Below are 22133 nucleotides of genomic sequence, written 5' to 3' on the forward strand. Positions count from 1 at the left end.
TTATTTCCTTTATGACACCTTTCCGTATCTGAAATCATTTTAATTGTGTATTTTATTGTTTACTTACTGGGATGCACAAACCAGGAACTGTGGCTTCAGATACTGCTTCATCTCTCCCCTTTAGGCTACTGCTCTGCACATAAGCACTGAATACATATGCAGTGAAGGAAGGAAGGAGTCAATGAACAGACTGTGTCCCTCTCTCTGCTTCTGCTATTCCTCATGTGTTCATTGAGTGGCACTACCACCCACCTCCTTGCCTGGGTCTCAGAACCAAGCAACACATGTGATAGAAGCTTCTCCTCTCCTTTCTTCCCACTCACCATGCTGTGTTAGTCCATTTTCATTACTGAGACCAAATACCAGAGAAAAACAACTTAAATGAGGGAAGATTTATTTTGGCTCATGGTTTCAGAGGTCTCAGTCGTGGTCAGCTGGCTCTACTGCTTTAAGACCTGTAGTGAAAGAGGTAGCATTGGGGGAAGATGTGGTGGAGAAAAGCTGCCCATTTCAGGGCATCCAGAAAGCAGGAGAGGGGACGATCTATGGAAGAATGGGCCCGGGACCAGATGTAATCCCCAAGGGCACACTCCAGTGATCCACCCCCTTCAACTAGATGCCACCTCTTGCTTCCATCAGCTCCAATAATGCCATCAAAGTATGTTCTCATCAGTGCATTAACCTACTTGATGAAGTTAGAGCCCTCGCGATTGATCACTTCCTGCAACAGCCAATTAGTACAATTAAGCCTTGAGCACCTGAGGTCTGGGGGATACTCCAGACCCAACCCAAAAACCTTGATCTGTTTCTTTACCTCTCCTCAGCCAGCAACTTTACCCAAGCCCTCATTTTACCCAAACCACAACTGCCTCCCACCGGTCACCAAGGGGTTTGGGGGGACCCTCTCCACAATACACTTGCCAGAATTTTCAGCAATTTCCCCAGAACTCAGTTCTCATTGCCTCCTTCTCCCTGCCCAAATAGCTCAATGTTTCTTTGGTGTGCTCAGGACAAAGTCTAACTCCTGAACAGGATGAACAAGGACCTCTGTGACCTACCTGCTCAGACCAGTCTCTTTCACCATGTTTCCTTCACGATCCACACTGACTGATACTCTGTGAATAAGTGCTATATGATTCAGCTCTCCATCACTGTGATAAGAGGAAAGTTGAGAAAGAATGAAGTTTCAGACCACAGTTGCTTGGTCTTCTTGTCTTTGGGCCTATGGGGAGGCAGCTCATCCTGATGCAAAGCCATGGCCGAGGATGTTGAAGCTTCCTGGCATCCAAGAGGCAGAGACAGGAAGGGACCAAGGTCCCAATATTCCCTCCAAGGTTACGTCCCCAGTGACCTAACTTCCTCTCAGTAGGCCCCACCTCTCAAAAGTTCCATGACCTCCTAGTAGCGCCACAGGCTGGAGGTCGAGCCACATGTACCTGAACCTTTGAGGGATATTTAAGATCTAAACCACAGTAGGTACTGTAACCATCTCCATTTCACAGATGACAAGGTAGAGGTTCAGAAAGTTAAGTGACTTGAAGCAGCATGGAGGAGAGAATTTAAACCCAGATCTTCTCAGTTTTCTACCCACAGTATTTTACCTCCCTTCATAAGCAGTAATTACCAACACTAACACTTCCTAAAATCTCCACTTAGTCAAAATAGTAGTCCCCGTGTAGAATTTGCTCTATGAGCCACGAAAGGTGGTTGGGGGAGCCATGGAAACAAGGGAACTCTTCGGTCTCTGTTCAGAAGTAAGAAGCAGTGCAGACTGTGGCATCCATCAATGATGGTGGGTGGGGCAGGGCAAGTGACTCCCTGACTCCCTCGCTCTCAAGTACCCCAGCAGAGAAAGGCTGCTCTGAGCTGTTCCATCCCAGCTCAGAACATCTTCCATGTAGTAAGTATGGAAGCAAGGATGTTGACTCCTCATGTAGTAACACATGGCATGGTGCCAGCTCAGCTCAGGTGGCCTCCAGGCTTCCACAAGTCAATGTCTTTGCATCCTTTGCTTTCCTAAGAAGGTCTAAAAGTGCTGGGAGAAAATCCCAGAGAAAGAAGCCCAGGAAGCAAATAGCGGAACAGGTAATCCAGTCTCTTTCTTGGGGTTAGAGAGCCAGTGGTTTGGCCAGGTATGCGATGGGGACAGGCGACAAGATCTCCTGGCCCAGTTCTGCGTGCAGGCTTTGGAGCTAGGCTGCACAGAGCTGAATGCATGCTTAAAGTTCTCAGTGGAAGAGTGTAGCTAACAGTATTACAACTTCCTCCAAGACCAGGAAAACTAAAAGAGGTGACTCATATAGGGCGCTTAGAAGAGCTTGGCATGTGACGGTGTGTTCGTCAAGAACACAAAGGCTGGAGCCAGATTGCTTTGCAGATTAGGAGCTGTATGACCTAGGGCAAGTTGTTTAACCACTGTGTGCTTCCATGATGCCATTTGTGAATGGGGGTAAAAATACCACTCTTAGAACAACTTGGGTAATAATTGAATATATTGATTGACATATGCATATTTCTCACTGGTACAAAGTATTAAATAAGGTTTTTTCCTACTACTACTACTACTACTACTATGACTGGAGATGACCAAGAGATAGTAATCCCAGAAATGATTTTGTAGAAAATAATAAGAGGAAGTTAGAGCTCAATAAATAAACATTACTTGCCTGAGATTATAGACTTGTTAGGGAAGGAGTATGTGGGTTATTTAAGTTATCGAATTTGTTCTCTCATTTGTTTTTATAAGGATATGTGGCAGAGGAAAGAGGCCTGGGCTTGAAATTAAGACGGGTGTGGATTCAGAATCCACAAACTGTTGACCATGAGCAAGGTCCTTCATGTCTTGAGCCTCAGTTTCCTCCCCTGTAAGCTGGGGATGACAATAGTATAAACTTCTCTGAGGCTGTTGTGAGGGTAAAATGAGAAGTTTCTTAGAAAGCTTCCAATACCTTCTGCTTCAGACATTTCAGTCAGATTCTCAGAGCCATTTGCTGAGTGCCCCGTCTTCTGGGGACAGGGGCCTAGGCTAGACAATTCAACTGCAGGTGACTGATGGGATGTTAGCTTTCCTATTAAGATCTGCTGACCCTTGCAACACACCCGGCCCTCTGGGGATGCCATTGTGGACAGTCTTCCTCTCAAGTATGTGGATTCCATTATCCCAGAGGATGAGGAAAGAAGGAAGAGAACCTGAGCATAGGTTTCCATAGACCTAGAGTCCAGGTGAAGGCGGGAGAGTCCAGGAGCCACCTGCTCCTCCCACCAAAGCCTCACACCCCTGGAACTGTACATGGTGCCCAAGAAAAAATGGCCACCAGAAAACCATGTGTTGGAGGATTCAGAGAGCCTCACTCAGTCCTTATACCCACTCACTCAGTCTGGAATGTAAGTGCATGTTGCTGAAAGAGAGGAAGCAGAGGGTCTGAGGACTGGAATTCTCCTAGGGGAAGAAAGAAACTTTTCTCTTCTCTTCTCTTCTCTTCTCTTCTCTTCTCTTCTCTTCTCTTCTCTTCTCTTCTCTTCTCTTCTCTTCTTCCCTTCTCTTCTCTTCTCTTCTTCCCTTCTCTTCTCTTCTCTTCTCTTCTCTTCTCTTCTCTTCTCTTCTCTTGTCTTCTCTTCCCTTGTCTTCTCTTCTCTTGTCATCTCTTCTCTTTCTTTTCTTCTCTTTACTGTAGTAGAAAGAACAAAGCACGGATGTTTTCAGCTGACAAACCCATGCCTTCGTCCTGACACTACTGGTGTCAGGCCGCTGCTTCTGCCCTCTGGGCCTCTGTTTCAAAACTGTAGGGTGTAGCCCACTTCCTGGGCTGTTTGAGGATTAGTTGTGGTATTTCCCATGTGAAAGCTTCAAGAAAATGGCAGCCAAGAGAGTTCTTTTTCTGGTTCCTTAGTTCTACCATCTCTTGTCCCCATCAGCTGTGCATGAGCATGCACACGCACGTGCACTTGTCCCTGGATCTCATCTTTCTGGGAGAACCAACCTGAAGGTTTGATTCTCTCCCTGGCTTCTTATTTTCACCCTGTTGACAACAGCCATCAGAGTTTGCTGACCACTTTCCACACGTGTTGGCTGACTTCTCGCAAGGTGGCTTGCTCAGCAGGATGAGCAGCTGCCTGCCTTCTCAGTTTCTCAAATCGGAAAGCTGGTTTGACCCAGAAATGCAGCAAAAGCCCCAGAGGGAATAGGATACAGCAGTGAGGAAAATCACAGGGCACAGCCTGGGCAGTGTCTGGGGATATTAGCATGTGGTATCGTCCCATTCTGGAGATTATTATGTGGTGATGTCCCACTGGCTGCGTGGCCTGGGCCAGGTGGCTTTACCTCTTTGAACCGCAAGAAGTAAGCTAACACACATGGAAAGAAGTGATGAGGTCGTGAATCAACCTGCTCGAGGCAGAGCCCGTACACAGTCAGTGCTCCAAAAATGTAACCAGTGACTGATTTCAGAGGGAATACAGTGAAGTCAAGAGCAAAACTGGTTGAGACTGGTGGCACATGCCTGTAATCCCAGCACTGGGGAGGCTGAGGCAGGAGAACTGTTGCAAATTTGAGACCAGTCTGGGCTACAGAGTGAGCTCAAATCCCAGCTCTGCCGCTTACACATGTGAGCAGACACAGGTAAGTCCTGTCAACTCTCAGTGCCTCCGTTTCTTCAACTGAAAAACAAAGATAACAGAAGTCTCTTCCTCATAGGATTTGGAGGAGGAATAGATGGTGAAGAATGAATTTAAAGTGCTTCTGACAGAAGCCATCCCTGTCAAGGGGCCTGTGGTGCTAACGATTGCTACTTCTATTTCTTTCCTGCACAGACTTCATCCCCAGTCCTTGGCCTGGAAATGAGCAAGTGGAGAAGGTCATCAAGACTTCTCTACTCTGCTAGTTCCCTGATCCAGGCAGAGAGAGTCCTGAGAATTTTAGGGTGGGGTTGCAGGACACAACTGGGGTAGGGAAGGAGAGGCTTTTTAGAACACGCCTGCCGGCAGGCTCCCAACACATAAACATAGTCCATCTGCCCACAAACACAGGCACCACTCAGATCTCCACACACGCTCACTCAGCCCATGCCACCCACATGGGGGCCTCTCCCAGCCCATGCCTTGTTCCAGGCAGGGCCAGATCCCTCCTGAGAGTCATGCAGTGATTCTCCCTTTAACTGGCGTCAGGCTCATCCTGCTGCCTGGCCCTGCTGTAATTACAGAGAGAGCTTCGGATTCTGTGCCCAGCCATGACGTCAGCCAGCAGCTTCTAGCCCGATGAGCTCACCCCCCTCACCCAGCAGCACAGTCACTCAGGACCTGTCACTGGAGGAGACTCTCTCGGCTGGTGCAGAGGGAGGTCAGGGGTCTCTCCAGCGAGGTCAGCTTAGATCTGGGCTCCAGACCCTTCCACATTCCCTTCCCACTCAGGACCTGCCACCCCACACCTATGTGTGAGGGCTAAGGATCTGCACCTGCTGCTCCACCTGCACAATGGGGCTGTCAATAATAAAAATATTGCTGAGTGGTTCACTGCCCTGTCTGCAAAGGCTCACAGATGTGGCCAACGCACAGATGATATGCGATAGTGGTGGTTGTTGTTCTCTATACTATTATTTTTAGCAACCTCCCTCACGAAAGTCCTGCTTCATATCAGAGCAATTTCTCAACTTATGACTCATGAATTCCTCAACACCTCCATCCAACCCCCACCCCTTGAGGCTCACTGAGCTGAGACCCTGAGGCTACAGGGGGGAAAAGAGCGCACACAGAGTTGCCCACCTGCTGTGGACAGAGTCGAGGTTAGAACTCAAGCTCAAACCTTTAAGCCAAAGAGTTTTGTGTAAATTCTTTTTCTTTATTCTTTCTTTCTTTTTTTGAAGTACTGAGAATTTAACCCAGGTGCTTCTCAAGGAGATAATCCCCCAGCCATTTTCTAATTTTTTTTTTTTTTTAAATTTTGAGGCAGGGTTCTCACTAAGTCACTAAGTTGCCCAGACTAGACTCAAACTTAGGATCCTCCTGCCTCACTCTTCCAGAGTACTAGAATTGCAGATGCGAGTCACCAGGCCTGGTTGTAAATTCATCCTGCCAGTGGCATAGAAGGATAAGGAAATCTAGAAAATGTGTCTGTCTGAGATTTGAGTTTCAGAACCAAGACCCTGGTTGGGTACAGTAAGTACTTTGGGATAATCACCATTATTAACAGTCGTATTAAACCTAGAAGCTGGCATTTCTTAACACTTCCAGTGGCAGTTTCTTCCATTGCAAAAATGGGTAATAGTAGGGAAAACCTTTCCTTACAGGGTCATGGGGGCAGAATAAAGTGTTCTGATGAGCGCAGCCCTAATGCAATCTTCATGCACCTGATAACTTGAAGTCGAAAATGCAGAAACACCAGATCCTCTGTGAAGTGCTACCTGAGGGTGACTTCACGTACCCCGCAGACACACCTGCGAGGAGGCTGCTCTCAGATCCGTGTCACAGGCGGGAAAACAGAGAGCTCAGAGATGCCTGAGAATACCCTTGTTACAGCTGAAGGAGATTCTTGGCTTGACCAAACTTCAGCCACCTCCTGAACCTCTGTGCCCATTTTCTTGTAAAATCCGATTTTAGCCAGAGCCCTGTTAGATGGGTCTAACAACAGCCTCCACCCTCCCTACCTCTCACCCTCCATATCAGATCACCCCCTGGGTGAATTCCAATGACCCTGGTCTGTCTTCAGCAGGAATCCTGTTTGGTCAGGTAAGCCAGAGTCCAGCCATCATCCCAGCCCAACCCTTAGTTTTCATTCACTCCCCCTAGTCCTGCTCTTTGGCTATAAATTCTTACTTTGCCCACACTGTCTTAGGAGTTGATCCCAGTCTTTTCCCCCAACTCTCAGTGCTTTGATGGGTCACTGCCACTGTCACTGTAGCTCCTCTGCCCAGTAAAGCCTCCCTTCCCTGGCTGTGCTTTAAACAAGGGTCATTTAGATAGTATACTTTTTTTTTTTTTTTTTCACTCTAACTCTACATTGAAAGTATGAAAGATCCAATCATGGCTCTGACTTTGGCCAGTTTGGGAGTGGGGATTCGAACCTCAGGTCATCTATCTCCAGGTTCCCTGGCCTCCCGTCTTTCTCGTCCTCTCCTGCGGGTGGGGGGTAGGGGAACAGCAGGAAGCAACTTGCTCTGGAGAAGGTATTTCCAGAGGGTGACCTGAGCCCTCAGCCGGGCGAGGGTTATTAATAGCCAAGAGCTTTAGTGCCTTGCTTGGGGAGGAGGCTCCCGAGGAGAGGGAAGGCGGAGCTGCGCTGTGGCTGGGGGAGGAGTGTCCAGAGAGGCTGGCTGAACTTAGAGCTGTGGCTTCAGCCGGCCCCTCCCAGGTCCCTCTGGGAGCCCAGCTGTTCGCTCCCTGGATTCTCTAGGGCTGGTTCATTACCTTGGAATACTCCTGTGACAGGAGGCGCTAGCAAAACCCGCCTCCAGCCCCCCAGCGGCAAATAAATAGAAGGCGCCCAGCCCAGAAGCCAGGAGAAGTTTCTAGGGGAGTGTCTCTGAGGCTTATTAGGCTCTGGCTCCACTCTCGACCTCCGCAGTTCTGGCTGGGAGCCTGGACAGCCCGGGAAGACGGTGGCTTGCTGATCTCTGGTGAGGTGGAACAGAGAGAGGCCCTCTTGGATCCAGCTTGCGGGTGTCACCTTTGGGGGCCAGGACCCCAGCCTGGTGAGCACAGCTGTTCTTGGCAGTGAATGGTTCTGCTTCTCTGTGACAGAAGATCAATATTTTTCTGAAGCTGAAAACTAAGCTCGGAAAGCCACCCAATCCGCCCCGCTGTGCCGCGTGCGTGACCTTGGCTAGGTGGCTCCCTCTCTCTTAGCCTCTGTTTCCCCTGTGAGTTCAGCATTCACCATGGCTGATGGTCAGATGCCTTTCTCCTGCCACTACCCAAGCCGGCTGCGCAGAGACCCCTTCAGGGACTCGCCCCTCTCTTCCCGCCTGCTGGATGATGGCTTTGGCATGGACCCCTTCCCTGACGACTTGACCGCCTCTTGGCCTGACTGGGCTTTGCCTCGACTCCCCTCAGCCTGGCCGGGAACCCTGAGGTCCGGCATGGTGCCCAGGGGTCCCACTGCCACAGCCAGGTTTGGGGTACCTGCTGAGGGCAGGAACCCCCCACCCTTCCCTGGAGAGCCCTGGAAAGTTTGCGTCAATGTGCACAGCTTCAAGCCGGAGGAGCTGATGGTGAAGACCAAGGACGGATATGTGGAGGTGTCCGGTGAGCGAGCCAGAGCACCAGGGGGTGGGTGGGTGCAGGCCTGAGCCCTGGGACCCAGAAGAAGGGGAAGCAGTGACAGTGTGACACCGGTGACTTCAGGGCTCAGGAATGCAGCCCACAAAGTTATCTTTATGGAAAAGCTGTCCTCTCCCAGGAGGCCTGGGAGGAGTCCCAACCTGACATGGCTGCTGGGGCCTCAGGCTGCAGGGGGCCTCAGGGGGCTCTATCAATCCCAGGACAGGCAGGAAGACAGGTTGGGTGTTCCGGTTAGGTTGGGTATTTTGGCAGAGATGATTGAACATTTCAAGAGTAGGTTAGACAGATGCAGAAGGAAAAAGACGAAGAAAGAAATGGACTTTATTATGTTCTCCTATCACAGCACAGGGCCTAGCAGGACAGGTACAATGCAGAGCAATGCTAGCATTAATAACCAGAGTGAGTTTCAAGCAAGACACCTCCTCTTATGCCAGATAAGGAAACCGAGGCTTAATAGCAATGATAGTGATGCAGTGGACAACCTTATGGTCTGCTAGGTACCCTAGGCACCGTGTCAATCTTTCTACCAGGAGTATCGCAATTAATACAATCAGAGGAGGTGGCCCCTGCTTGTCTCTTCTTTTTACACAAGAGGAACTGAGACAGAGAGAGGTTAAAGTAGCTTGTTCAAAGCTACCCAGGAGCTGGGGAGATGGCTCAGTAGAATAAACACTCGTCTGGCAAGTGCAAGGGCCTGAGTTCAATCCCCAGTCCTGCCAAAAAAAAAAAAAAAAAAGAGAGAGAGACAAACCTACCAAAGAGTTAGACCCACTGCCTGGGGGTTGGGAGGCCAAAACAAAGCTAATGATGGATTCTGAGTTAAAGATCTTACACTCCTTCCCTCAAATATCCTCTTTCCAACCCTGAGTAGCAGGGGTTTCTCATCCATTTTGCAGCTGCAGAGGCTGATTCTAGGCAGGGATTTATCCGAGGTCAGCCCATGAGTCAGCAGTAGGAAGAGACTAGAGCGAGGCCCGTCATCCTCAGCGCCAGGGCCTAGGCTTCCATACCCTGGGGAAAGGCAAGAGAGAGAGAGAGAGAGAGAGAGAGAGAGAGAGACAGGAAGCTCAGGCCCTGTTACACTGGGCGGCATAAAAGCTTTCTTTTGCTTCGCTCCCAATTAATGCTCCATTAAAAAGCCTGTGTTCCTGGCTGAGACCTGTCTGCCAGAAAATCAATAAAAGCCATTGCAAACACAAGCTGGGCCGGGACAAGCCCTGGCAGGCAGGCAGCGTTTGGGGGAGTTTCAAAAGCTGCTAGTAGTAGAATTATAAACATCAGAGGCTTCATGCGACTTCGGGTGTGGTGGGCCCTGGAGACATACAGGGTCCACATGTGGTTGGGGGAGACAGGAGTCAGCCAGGCCCCCCAGAGTTGGCTGGGGAGCCAGGAAGGAGTCCCACAGGCACTGGCTCAGGCGCGAGCCATGGGGGGGGCGGGGTGCATAGACCACTCCACCACATGCAGCTGTTTCCTTACCTGGAAATCAGATGGTTCCACTGTAAAAATCACAGTATTGAATAGGTGATGCCTGTAAAGTGTGTATGAACCTGATGCTGGACTACAAGGAAACAGGATTGTCATTATCGTGTAAAAGGTCTATTATGGTAACAATAGTAGGGGACCCATAGGAAGGTTTCTGATATATAATAGATGGCAAATGTTCTTTGGAACTTAGGTTCAAATCCCAGTACTGCTGTCCACCAGTTGGATAAACTAGGACAGGAAGGCCCTTCACCACTCTGAGCCTCAGTTTCCTCCACTACAGAATCGGGATCATAATAATATATATCCTCCAAGGCTGTAGGGCAGATTTACTAAAAGCAAACCATGTAAGATGATACACACAGGATGTTTCCAAAGTGGAGCTAATAGTAGTGCCTGTCTAACACTCAGGATAATTATTATCATCATGCTTCCTGCCCTTGTTTGCTTACAGTTGTTTCATCCCATGGACTTCCAAGTCTCCTCCAGCCACTGGCCCTTCTGGGAGACCCTCTGTCCAGCCTGGAGGGCTTTGTCTCCATCTTCCTAGGAAGGTGCTTCTGCATAGGAGGGGTAGGGCAGCTCCAGGCTGAGGTCCCAGCTAAAGACCTTACTGACTTAATCTGGGGGTAGTAGACACATCTCAGTGCCTCAACGTCTCCACCTGTAAAATGGAGTCATGATAAGACAAAGATGAAGACTTTTACAGATGCAACTAGTGACTTCACCTAGACAGAGTCCACATCCCCTGAGAGCACATACAAGAGCCTTCCTAAAAGAGGTTTTAAAGACCTCTTGGGATATTGCAGGCTCAATATAAAAGCAAATTCCAAGGGATGTTGGAAAATGGATTTGGTGTCCCATGCTATGCTACCCAATGACAATTTTTTTCTACCCCAGGTATTTTGTGCTGGGCCCTATGCTAGCTGCCTACCTATGTTGGCTTACTGGGTCTTCACAGGGCCTTTCTAGGAGTGTAGATGGACACTGCCCACTTCACAGATAAAGAGAAAGAGGCCCAGAGAAAGTAACTCACCTGTGATTATCCATTTCTCCATGGCAGTAACTGAGATTCAAAGCCAGGCCCATCTGGACAGTTCTCAGTTATGATGGCTTAGTTGCACTTCTGCCTGCATGGCCCTGGCCAAATTCCATCACCTCTAGGGCCTGAGCTTGTTGGTTACACTTACAGAGAGGTGGTCTATGCCAGAACTGGATGAACTGTATTTCTGCAAGGTGCTGTTAGACATCTGAGTAATGGAGGAAGGGAAGTCAAGAGTTCTAGAAATTGCCAGATGAAACAGAAACATGAACAGACTTCCTTCCTCCCTGCAGGGATTATCAGAGATAATTTGCTTATTAATCTCTGAAAGACAGAGTTATCTGACTACTCATGAATGTCTTGCTCCAGGGAAGTGTTCAGAAAATACTGGACTATGGGCTGGAGAGATAGCTTAGGGGTCTAAGCCCCTGTCTGGCAAGCACAAGGACTTGGGTTCCTTCCCTGGAACTGCATGCTTTGCGGGCCCTGGAACCCTGGGCATGCTGTGCCGGCCACTGAAACCAGTACAGTAATCCCAGCACTGGGGAGGCTGAGACAGGAGGATCACTATGAGTCTGAGCTATGCAGCGAAATCCTGTGCCAAATAAATCAACAAATAAAAGATTAAAAATAACAATAATAAGTAAAAAATGCTGGACTAGGTGATTTCCACCATGACTCACATATCTTCACCCTGTTCTGAAGCCACCAGCTAAGAGATGTCCTCTTTGAAAGCCACTGGGACAGACTCTGGCTAAGGAAAGGACTGGAAAACCCCGAGGCCTTATTCCCAGCCCAGGGCCTCTATCCTCCCTGGAAACAGAACCTTCCTTCTTTAGCACGGCCAATCACATCAGCCAGTCTGCTGCTGCCTGCTCCTGGCACCTACTTTTATCCAGGCTGCTCTAGCAAATGGCAGCTGCAAGGAACCTCTTCTTTCCCCAGACTTCGGGTGACACTTTCTTTACAAATCACAATTACGTTTCTCTGCCTACCAAAAGGAAACATTTTTATGGCACCGAATGAACACTGGAAAACAAAATAAGAAATTAAGAACGACTCTCAATCTAAAAGTATGACTCTCAATCTAAATAATCATATATGTGCAAATGACCTTCAGGATAATCTGCTTCTCTTTCAATTAGATGCTCACCCTCCCCAGATTCCTCTCCTGCTTAGGAGTCTTCCTTCCCTAAACCCCAAACTCCAACTTTCAGTGCACGGACAGTGACGTCTGGCTTCTCAGGTTTAGGCCTTGCCCTAAGCATCGAGGTAAACCACAAGAGGCGACTTTCACACAGCCTTTTTATAACTTGCAAAGCAATTCTGTGACTCAGTGTCGTTTGTTCCTTGTGGTAAACCAGTAAGGTATCTCCCTAATTTTAGAGCCTTTTTTTTTCCTTTTATTTATGTATTTGATACAAGGTCTCACTCCACAGCTCGGACTTGTAGTAAGTCTCCTGTTTTCAGCCTCCCCAGCACTGGGAGTACAGGCCTGGGCCACCACGCCCAGACTCCATCGCTGGCTCAGTGTGCCCTGGGTGTGGGCTGGCATACCACACGGGTCCAAGGATAGAACCATCTCTGTAATTCTATAGAAAGATACACTGAGGCTTGAAGAACAGGAGTAATGCACTAGGGAAAGTCAGAACAGAGATTCACACCCAACCTCAGGGGTCTGGAAACTGTCCTGTTCTGAACCTATACTCTGGCACTGCCAAGTGACACGATTTTGGGCGTCCATCATTTAAGCTCTTTGAACTGCAGTTTTCCCATTCATGAAATGATATTAACAAAAATGCCTGTTTCTTAAGGTTGTGAAAAGGAAAGGACTCGCTACAGGTAAGGCGCTCAGAATAGTGGCCGACACCAAGTAAACTCTATACCAGTGCTTCTTGACTTAGGGTCTCGCTCTGTCCCCAGAAAACCATTGTAAGCTGAAAATATTTTAAGTCAAAATGCATTTAATACACGTGAGTAGATGAATCTCAAATTGTATCTGGCCTACTTTACACCTGCTTAGAACGTCACATTGGCCTACAATTGGGCCAAGTCATGGAGCACGAAACTTATTTTGTAACGAAGTGCTGAATATGCCATGTCATTGATTGAGCACAGCACTAAAAGTGAAAAATGGCATCATTGCACAATTGAAAAATAGTAAATTGAATCACTGTTAAGTCAGGGGATGTCTGTATACGTTTTCTATTATTACTCTTATCATCACCATCATTAACATCAGTGAGGGTTCTCAGGGCACCAGACATGCAGAAGGATTCCCGGATGCAAAAGGGCTGAGTCAGAGGCACTGGCCTGTGCCCAGGGGGAGCGGGCCTGTAGGGGCCCTGGCTGTGGGGAGGGGCCAGGGAACAGACTGTACTTTCTGGCCACAGGACTATGATAAAGCTGGGAAATTGGTCGTCACGGAGCTGGCAGGGAGGATGAGCTCTCGGGGTCACAGCCCACTAACAGAAAAGCAAGCTCCGGTCACCGGACGCTGTAGTTTATAGAGGATTCCCATAGATGTATCCCATCTTCCCAGCTACTGGGAGAATAAATCAGTACAGCTTTTCCCCAAGGGCAATTTAGCAATAAAGACCAAGCTTTAGACACTCTAAAATTTTGAATTAATCCTCCAGAAGTCATTAGACCTAGTATGAAGATCTAGGCCCAGGACTATTCAGTTTCTATGAAGTCCTTACTGATGTTGGAAACCTTTCCAGTGCCTCAAAGTGAGGAACTGACTAAATGAACTGTCACACGTTTCTGCAGTGGGACACATACAGTCTTTAAAGTCACCCTGTCAAAGAATATTGGTAATGTGGAAAAATAATTACAATGTCTTAACAAGAAAGAAAAGTGGGGTCCCAACATAACACATGGAATGATCCCATTTAATAAGTGTGTGATGTACATCTATGTGATATAACATTTATGCATTCTAAAGAATCATAGAAAGAAACTTCTGTGCACATAGAAGAAATCAGCTTTCTTTACTGTTTTTTTTTTTAATCACTTTCTCAGAGAGTCTGTGTTTTTTCCCCCTTCCTTTCTATATTTTCTAACCTACATCATCTGGTGTTAAAAAAAGTTATTAAAAGAATATTACTCTTCATAAAGTAATTAATAATGCAATCACCTATAACTTCTCAGCTTTTAAAAATCTGGATTGCATGAGTTTATCTGAGGAGATTTATAGTCTGATCTCTTGAGCCCCTCAGAAGGGCCCCACTGTGTAAATGAGGCTCTTGGGCTTTGGAATGAGGTTCTAAAAGGGAAGGGAGCCCAGTGACTCCACTGTCACATGCTAATCCTGTTTGTTTAAAGAGAAATTGGAGACACCCTTACCATTGGGGGAGGAGGCAGGAGGATCTGAGTTTGCTATATTGCACAAGAAAAGCTAGTTTGGGTTGAAAGCCTCTTGCAATTTCATCTTTTGCCTCCAGGAGGGAGGTTTGTGGCTCTTTGCTGTGTCTCAGTAGGAGGTGGGGCTGGTAGCATTTCACATCTGCGATTTTGTGGCCTCTCCTTCTAAGGGAACATCTCTTGGGAGAGGGTGGACGTGTCCAGCAGATTGAAGCATTTCTGGACTGTCGGTTCACTACTAGGTACAGATAACGTGGCTGAGAAAGCTAATCAGTAGCTGGCACAGGCAGAAATCCGAGGACAGAGGGACATAAGGTCCCAAGACTTGGACCTGATTCAGAGAGAGCTGATTCCAAATCCAGAGCAGCCACACAGGGGCTAGATGACCTTGGACCCATCATGGGCCACAGTAGTAACAGGGAAAAAGTTTGTCCTAGAGTTAGGAGAGGACTTTGTATGTGCAAAAGGAGCCCTTGACCTGTGGCTTTCCGCCGATTCTTTCTCATACCCCATCAGGCTTGCTATCTCCAGGGTTCTGCTGGCTGGTTAAAGAGCAAGAGTTAGGTAGGGACTGAGCAAGGTAGGAATCCACATATGGCCCACTGTCTGTGGTTTCCTAAAACTAATGTGTCATTGTCAGCAAACCCTGGTCAAAGCCTCATTTCCTGCCCATTGTCTTATTTCACCTGCATAGCCAGCCTGGGAGGTGGGCTTAATAAAGTATGTCCATGTGGCAGGTCCACAGGGTCCTTGTGGCTCAGACCCTGAAGTCTCCAGACCATACTGAATTCACACAGGGGTAGAGGGAGGATTTGAATCCGAGCCCCAGTTCTGAACCACACATCATGCTCCTCTTTCTTCCAGGGAAACATGAAGAGAAGCAGCAGGAAGGAGGTATTGTTTCCAAGAACTTCACAAAGAAAATCCAGTAAGTGACCTTGAAGTGTGGCTCTGAGGATGGGGCTACCTGAGACCCAAATCTGGGTGGGGTCTTTCTCTCTTGGGAGATACCTCCCACAAGAATGAACTGAACTCTGACTCCTTTTAAAGGGGAGAAGATGTCACAGCAAACCTGCAGTCGGGTTCCAAAAGCAGCAGCACAATATATAGTGCATCTCATCTGGCCAGTGCCCTGTGAGGTAGGATTAGCCCAGTGTTACAGATGAAGCATCAGAAAATAAAGGGAGGCAAAGGGACTTGTCCACAGTGACATCAAGAAGTGGGGCATTCAGTCACCCATGTGACATGGCCAAGGAAAGATCACTATCACCATCAGAAAAAGACCCTTGCCCCCTATGCCAAGTGCCTTGACAGGCTCTTGGGAAGGTAGCTGCTCTGTGTTTCTACGGCTAAGAGAATGACATCCTGCCTAGAGAATCACATGAAGCGTGCTTGCTCTAGCAGCACACACACTCGAATTGGAGAATCACACAAATGAAGCTGTACATTATCCCACTGTGTCTACCTACTACCCACAGGGCTTGGGAGGCTGAGACAGTGAGGCAGAGGAAAGGCCAGTTTTGCTGAGGGAACACAGTCTTAGGAGCCTCAGCTCAAGGGAGAACAACCAGATGGCAAACAGGCTGGCCAACAAATAGCAACCACACTGATCCTGTAACTGGTGATTCCTGTGGGGAGAAGAGACTCCTAGCAGGGTTGGGGGTTGAACTCTTGCAGTTCCTAGGGGCCTTCTCTGTAATCAGCATCATTCTGTTATGCATAATTCTGGCCCTAAGGTCCTTTCTTAGCCATCACTGTATTTGGTTTCTGCAGCAAAGATATGCGTCAGGGAAAAGAGTGGCTACCCTCCCTATATTAGGAGGAAGCTCAGTCTCTCATAGGTCAAGGATATGCTCAGGCCTTTATGATAAAAATTTAGCAGAGCCCCACAGAGTCCTGACCTCTGTGTTCCATGCTCAGGCCTTGAACAAGGAGTGTTGCTCCCTCAGCTCTAGAAAGGAATGCTGATCCAGCCTTGCTGAGATACCAGCTGAGACCCCTAGTGCTCACTTGGTGGGTCCTCATAGCGGCTGCCTGGTGTTACTGTTCTTCCTGTTACTAAATCTAAACTCCCCACCAGCCCTGAGGCATCTCCTAGGCTGGAGAGATTGCACCAGCTGATTTCTGAGGCTTCTTCCAGCTTTAGAATTCTGCACTCCTGTCTCTCTCCAGACCCGCCCATTCCTGACCCTCATTGTTCTTGGAAGCTCATAGACACCTCCTGATAAGAAAAATGCCAACGCCTCTTTGCTTCTGGGTCACTGACTGGCATGCTATCCCATAACCCTCACCTTTTCCTGGCTCAGCCACCAGATCAAACAATGCTGCTAGCAGAGGAAGGGAAAACGGAAAGGGAGGATGTTGTCATGGCTTTCCAGTGACTCCAACAAGGACGCAGGATGGAATGACAAGCAGGGCAGAGCTGTGTAAAGAACCAAGCAGGAAAGAAGTCCGGAAATTAATCTTTTTTTTAGATGGCCATGTTATGGATTTCTCCAGCTCTGTGAACCTGGGAGGAGGAAACAGCTCACTGGGAATTCCTTGACCAGGTAGAAATGCTTCATGTGGCTCGATGTGGCCTCTGCTCAGCTGGCAGTGGGCTGGTTGTTAAAATGCCTTCTAGCCACTTCCCTGAGCACTCCCCTCAGTGTACCCACTCTATGTAACCCACGCCTCCCCAACACTGTCTGCAGAGTCATCCCAGCTTGCAGCAACTAAAGGGTACCCAAGTTCTCCTCCATCACCATGACAGGTATCCCTCCCTCTGATTGGTCAGTGCCCAGTGGTCCCAGTTGGTATATATTTTGAATCTCAGCCCTGAGTGCAGGAGGTCCTGGCTTCATGATGAAGTAGGTGAGCCACTCTATGCAACTGACAACTGCACTGAACTCCATTCCTATGTTCTCTTGTTGGTGGAGTCACAAAAGGAGTGGGAGGATGCAAACAAAGTATTTAGTCTAGGGTGCAGACTTCACACTTGGCCCGTGGGAACTAATAGTATTAAAAGATTCCACAGGCTGGAGTCACAGGAAAGTGGCTGAGACTCCTGGGAGCTCCTGAGTCTATCCACACTGGAGACATCCAGGAGTTGGGCTGGAGACTAGGACAACCTTGAGGCAATCTCAAGGGGCCTCCCTGCCTCTTCCAGAAAAATATATTTCCGTCTTTAGAGGATGCTTTTTCAGCCAGGCTGGGATCCTTAGAGATTTCTGCCCAGGCAGGAAGTTGTAACTGTTTGCTTTAGACCAAGAAATTCCTCCCAGAGGTTCCATTTTGATTAGAAGAAGGGGAGAGAAGAGGTTGTGGAATTTGCCTTTCAGGTTAGGGGAAGAACTGCAGCTGAGCCCTTTTCTATAGAGAAGTTGGAGCAGAGCAAACAGGAATCAGGGGATAGAGGAAGTCACTAGTGGAGGATGCTTGGAGCCAAGGCAGACTTTATTCTCCTCACTCTGCACCTTCCCAGGTATCTATTCTGCCATTCACTGACATCTATGATGTGCCGAGAGCCATGGCAAGAGTCAGGTTTAATTTTATTTAATCATTGAAATAATTTTATGTTCTGGATGAAGAAACTGAAGCCCAGAGGAGGGACTCAACTGAAATCATTCATCTACTAAAGAGCAGATCTAGAATATTATATAGCCTCACAAAAGAAGAAAACCCTGCCACCACTATGATGGAGCTGGGAAACATTACACTAAGTGAAGTGAAAAAGATGCAGAAGAGAAATAAGGCATGCTGTCACTTTTATGGGGGATATAAAATACTTAGACTCACAGAGGAAATGACTAGAAGGGCATTGTCAGGGGCTGAGAGATAAGACGAAATGGGGGATGTCAGTCCAAGAGTTACAAACTTCTCAGTGAGGTATAATAGTAAGTTCCGGGGGTCTTATATACAGTATAATGACCCTAGTTAGCCATCCTGTATTATATTTGAAATTCACTGAGGCTACATTTTAAATTTAATCTTCTCAACACACACACATGAACTAAGTATTACCAGGTGACAGATGTGATAATTGGCTGGATTACAAAATACAGACCTGCATCAAAACATTGCATTGTACATCTTGTATGTGAGTATATAATTTTATACACCACCTATATCTCAAGAGAATTGTTTCCCAAAAAAGAACAGACAATGACTTAGAACCCAGGACTCTACCTGAAAGCCTCGCACCTTTCCTATTTGGCCGAGGGGAGTACATCCTCTGCAACGCAATCCTTCACATGCGTGCTATCTTTGCTAGTTTTCGCTTTATATGCTTAGACCAACTCACTTTTGATAAAGTTAAATTCTCATCATTAAAATGTTCACTGAAGGAGGCATTCACGAAATAAATCCAATGAAAGCAAAGTGTGTTTAAATTCTGCCTAGATAATGTTGCCTGCCTGAGGGACAAGGCAGTAGATCAGCCAGTGCTTTGTCAGAAGGGGAGAGTCAGTTGGAGCCTGAAGGTATGCCAGGCTTATTAACCTTCGCTGAGGCCTGCGCTTAGGTGCAAAGGGAAGGGTTAAAAGGGAACTGAAGAAGAATGACTCTCCTACCGCATGGGTTCAACACACAGAACACATCTGGGACCCGGGAGGAGTCGACTCCCAGCTCTGTGCCTCAGTTTCTCCACATGTGAGGTGACAGCACTGTCCTCAACCAATAGGCAGCTCTTTTTAGGCTCTGATATTCTGTGGTCCAGTTATACTGCAGCTTGTGTTAAAATACGCGCAGCTGCCAAGATGCCGCTGAGCTAGCGAAGCCAGTGACTGCAAAGCAGTTCTCACTCCACTCTCAGACACTGTTATGACATCCTTTTTCCTGCAGTCAAATAGGTGCAGAAGGGCCAAATCACCAGGCCAAGTTCTGACAGTCAGGTCCAAATTTCAGTGCAAATCTGCTTGCAAAGCTCAGGCGGTGCCACCTTGTGCGTGGTGCCTAAGGGGATGGTAAGCAAATGGGCAAACAGAGTTAGCCCATGCCCAACAGGACAAGGGAGGTGCAGCAATTGTCCAGTCTCTCTCTCTCCCTCCCTCCCTCTCCTTCTCCCTTTCACTCTCCCTCCCTCTCTCTCTCTCCCCTCCCCTCCCAATCCTTCCCAGCAATACACTTGTTGATCTTTGGGATTCCAGATTGGAAGACATTTTTGATGTAGCTCAAGAGAGTTCAGGTAGCTGTTCTCAACAAACAGCTTCCTAGCCCCTCTAGGAAGGTCCCTGCAAGGATCAGGAATAGACTCTGCTTCGCTTTGGTTCATTCACTGAGACCCCTGCATTCATAACAAGTGGATCAGGCCTCACCTGTGGAAAAGTCTAGGATGACTCAGTCTTCCTGCCCTCCTGCTAAATTATCCTCTTCTTCAAAAATCTGATTCAGGGCAGCCAGTAGGCCATCATGATTGGTTACTCCAGGTTTGCAGCCCAGGATTCCAATTACAATTCACATAATTCCTCCCTGTCACATACCAGATATATGACATTGGGCAAATCATTTTACCTCCCTGGGACTCAGCTTCCTCCTCTGCAAATTGGGGATGGTAATAGAACTATCTTAGTGGGATTGTTGTTAACTAAGGGAGATGAGATGCTCCTGTTAAAGTACCTACCTCATCAGTTATTGAGAAGGTCATGACTCTCAATATTTTTTTTTTTTTTTTTTTTGGCGGAACCAGGAAATGAACTCAGGCCCTTGTGCTTGCCAGGCAAGCGCTTATTCTACTGAGCCATCTCCCCGGCCCCACTTATTATTTTTAATTAACAATGGCATCCCATTGAGATCATGAACACATCCTCACAGTTTTAAGTTTGCTGAAGAAATCATATCCTAGATAGCTTCAGCTGCCTCAAACATTTCAAAAAAATCATTAAAATGAAAACTCAGAACTCTCGTCAGATCTTGGTTCACAGATTCCATTTTTAAAGCTTTCTCATTCATTAAGTTTGTCTTCTGATCTATCCCAAGTCTCCATTTAGTAATCTGTGGGAAAGACATGCTAATTCTTACCTTGCAATCATACTAGACTCTCAAAAGGCTCCAATCACACATATGTATAACTGAGTTTTGGGAACAAAGCAATGATATGCTTGATTATTAAGAGATAATTAAAATGTGATCCAAACCAAATCTTGTTCTCAGCATTACGGACTAGGTTGCCATCTGAAGTTTGTCAACATGTCTATCTTGACCATTTATCTGCCAACCTGCCTATTCCATCATTAATGTATTTTGTAGTAAAAGGCTCTCCACTGGGCATATAAAAAATGAAAATGTTTTTCCTACTCCAATACCTTCCTGGTGCTCTCTACAGAAATAGTGTGCTTGTAATTTTGGCCAGCAGCCTATCCACTCTGCTAGGGTGGGGACCTCAACACAGAAGCAAATGTATGGGCCAATAGTATATTTTTACTTTAAGAATTACTTCCAACTGGCATTTTGCCATTTGCAAAACATGTTCAGATGCTGACTCTTTATGAATCTTCACATACTGTACAGATTCATTATTTTTATCTCCTTGTTGCAGAAAACAAGGTAGGAGCAATTGAGTAATTTTCCAAGGTCACGCAGCTACACATAGGTAGAACCAGGGTACAAACACTGAGCACCATATGCTCCAAAGCTTAATCTCTTATTCAAAATATTTTCCCTCAAATGAATAGAAGTATTTAAACCATATTTAAAATGATGGATAACTTCCTATGCTTTTTCTAGGCTTCCTGCAGAGGTGGATCCTGCAACGGTGTTTGCCTCACTTTCCCCAGAGGGGCTGCTGATCATCGAAGCTCCCCAGGTGCCCCCTTACTCATCATTTGGAGAGAGCGCCTTCAACAACGAGCTTCCCCAGGACACCCAGGAAGTGACCTGTACCTGAGACCCCTGCCTTGGCCCACCCTCCTTTCCTCCCCAACCCCAGGGCTTCTCTGATTCCAGGGTACATGACTTTAGCTGAACTCAGATGTAGTGCAACTAAAATGCTGAGGAATAGGGGGGAAGGGAAAAATGACCACAGATTCCCTGGATAACATAGTAGTAGATTTCTCCACGGGATGACGCAATCAGCAAAGCCATGCTTGTTGCGTTAGGTCAGAGTACTGGCTTTTCTTTCTTTATCTTTTCTATCTTGATGAAAACATTGCACATTCTAGAATTGCAAAACAAAGAGATGGGGACTTAACATTTCATGTGGTATCTTCCCTTGCAGGTAATGCAAGGGTTATTTTTCTCTGGGGACCTCCCCATTACCCAATCCCTGCCTCGGGCTCCCTGTTCCCATGACTACCTTACAGTTCCATCACTGGAGCCCTTTGCCCAACCCAGTGTATTTTTACATCCCTGGCTTACAAAAGGTAATAGACAGGTTCTTGTAGTTCCTTATGGGATTTATCCACCAACCATATAAAAATAAACACTGCCTTCTGCCCTCTGCCCAAATGTTTACAGTGTGTCCCCAGGGTTCTCAAACTGGCACTCCCCAAACCCCTCAGTTAATTCCCTGGCTGAGGTCCCCACCAGCTTGTGTCTGCTTTGTCCAAGTCAGGACTTTTACAGAAGGGGATGTTTCTCAGTAACCCTGCCAAGAACCAAGCCAAGGCCAGGCAGCCTGGCAGACAAGCTAGTGGTATTGTGTATATGGGTGTGGGACATTTGTGTCATTGTTGTTTGAGTTGTGCTGTTGTTTTGGGGGAACATAGTAAATAATAATTAGTAACAATAATAAAGGAGCTGATGTTCTTAGTCTTGGATACTCTTTTGATTAGAAACTAGATGTAATGTCACTGAGATACACGTATTAGCTATGAGTGCTCTGGCTTTGTGGAATTATGCCTAATGACTACTGGCTTAAATGAGATAAAAGAGGTATTGTTCACCAGCTTGGATCACAAGAGTATTCCTAACCTAAGCAAAACTTAAGAAATCAGAGTTCAACTGGCCTGCTCTGGATCACATATCCTGTCTTTGAAGCCAATCCCATTTGACC

The 22133-nt window shown here is 47.2% G+C and overlaps 1 protein-coding gene across 1 annotated transcript; it reads left to right on the plus strand.

Annotated features, from left to right (window-relative positions):
- The first annotated feature begins 7368 nt into the window (after positions 1 to 7368).
- Hspb8 (heat shock protein family B (small) member 8) lies at positions 7369 to 21889 on the plus strand. The gene is made up of 3 exons (XM_004636239.2): positions 7369 to 8235; positions 15029 to 15092; positions 20867 to 21889. The coding sequence occupies exons 1-3, from the start codon at positions 7869 to 7871 to the stop codon at positions 21024 to 21026; spliced, it is 591 nt and encodes a 196-aa protein (XP_004636296.1). The 5' UTR covers positions 7369 to 7868; the 3' UTR covers positions 21027 to 21889.
- The last annotated feature ends 244 nt before the right edge of the window (positions 21890 to 22133 follow it).

The sequence above is a fragment of the Octodon degus genome, unplaced genomic scaffold (genome assembly GCF_000260255.1).
Source record: "Octodon degus isolate 3935 unplaced genomic scaffold, OctDeg1.0 scaffold00079, whole genome shotgun sequence".
In the NCBI taxonomy this organism is placed as follows: Eukaryota; Metazoa; Chordata; class Mammalia; order Rodentia; family Octodontidae; genus Octodon; species Octodon degus.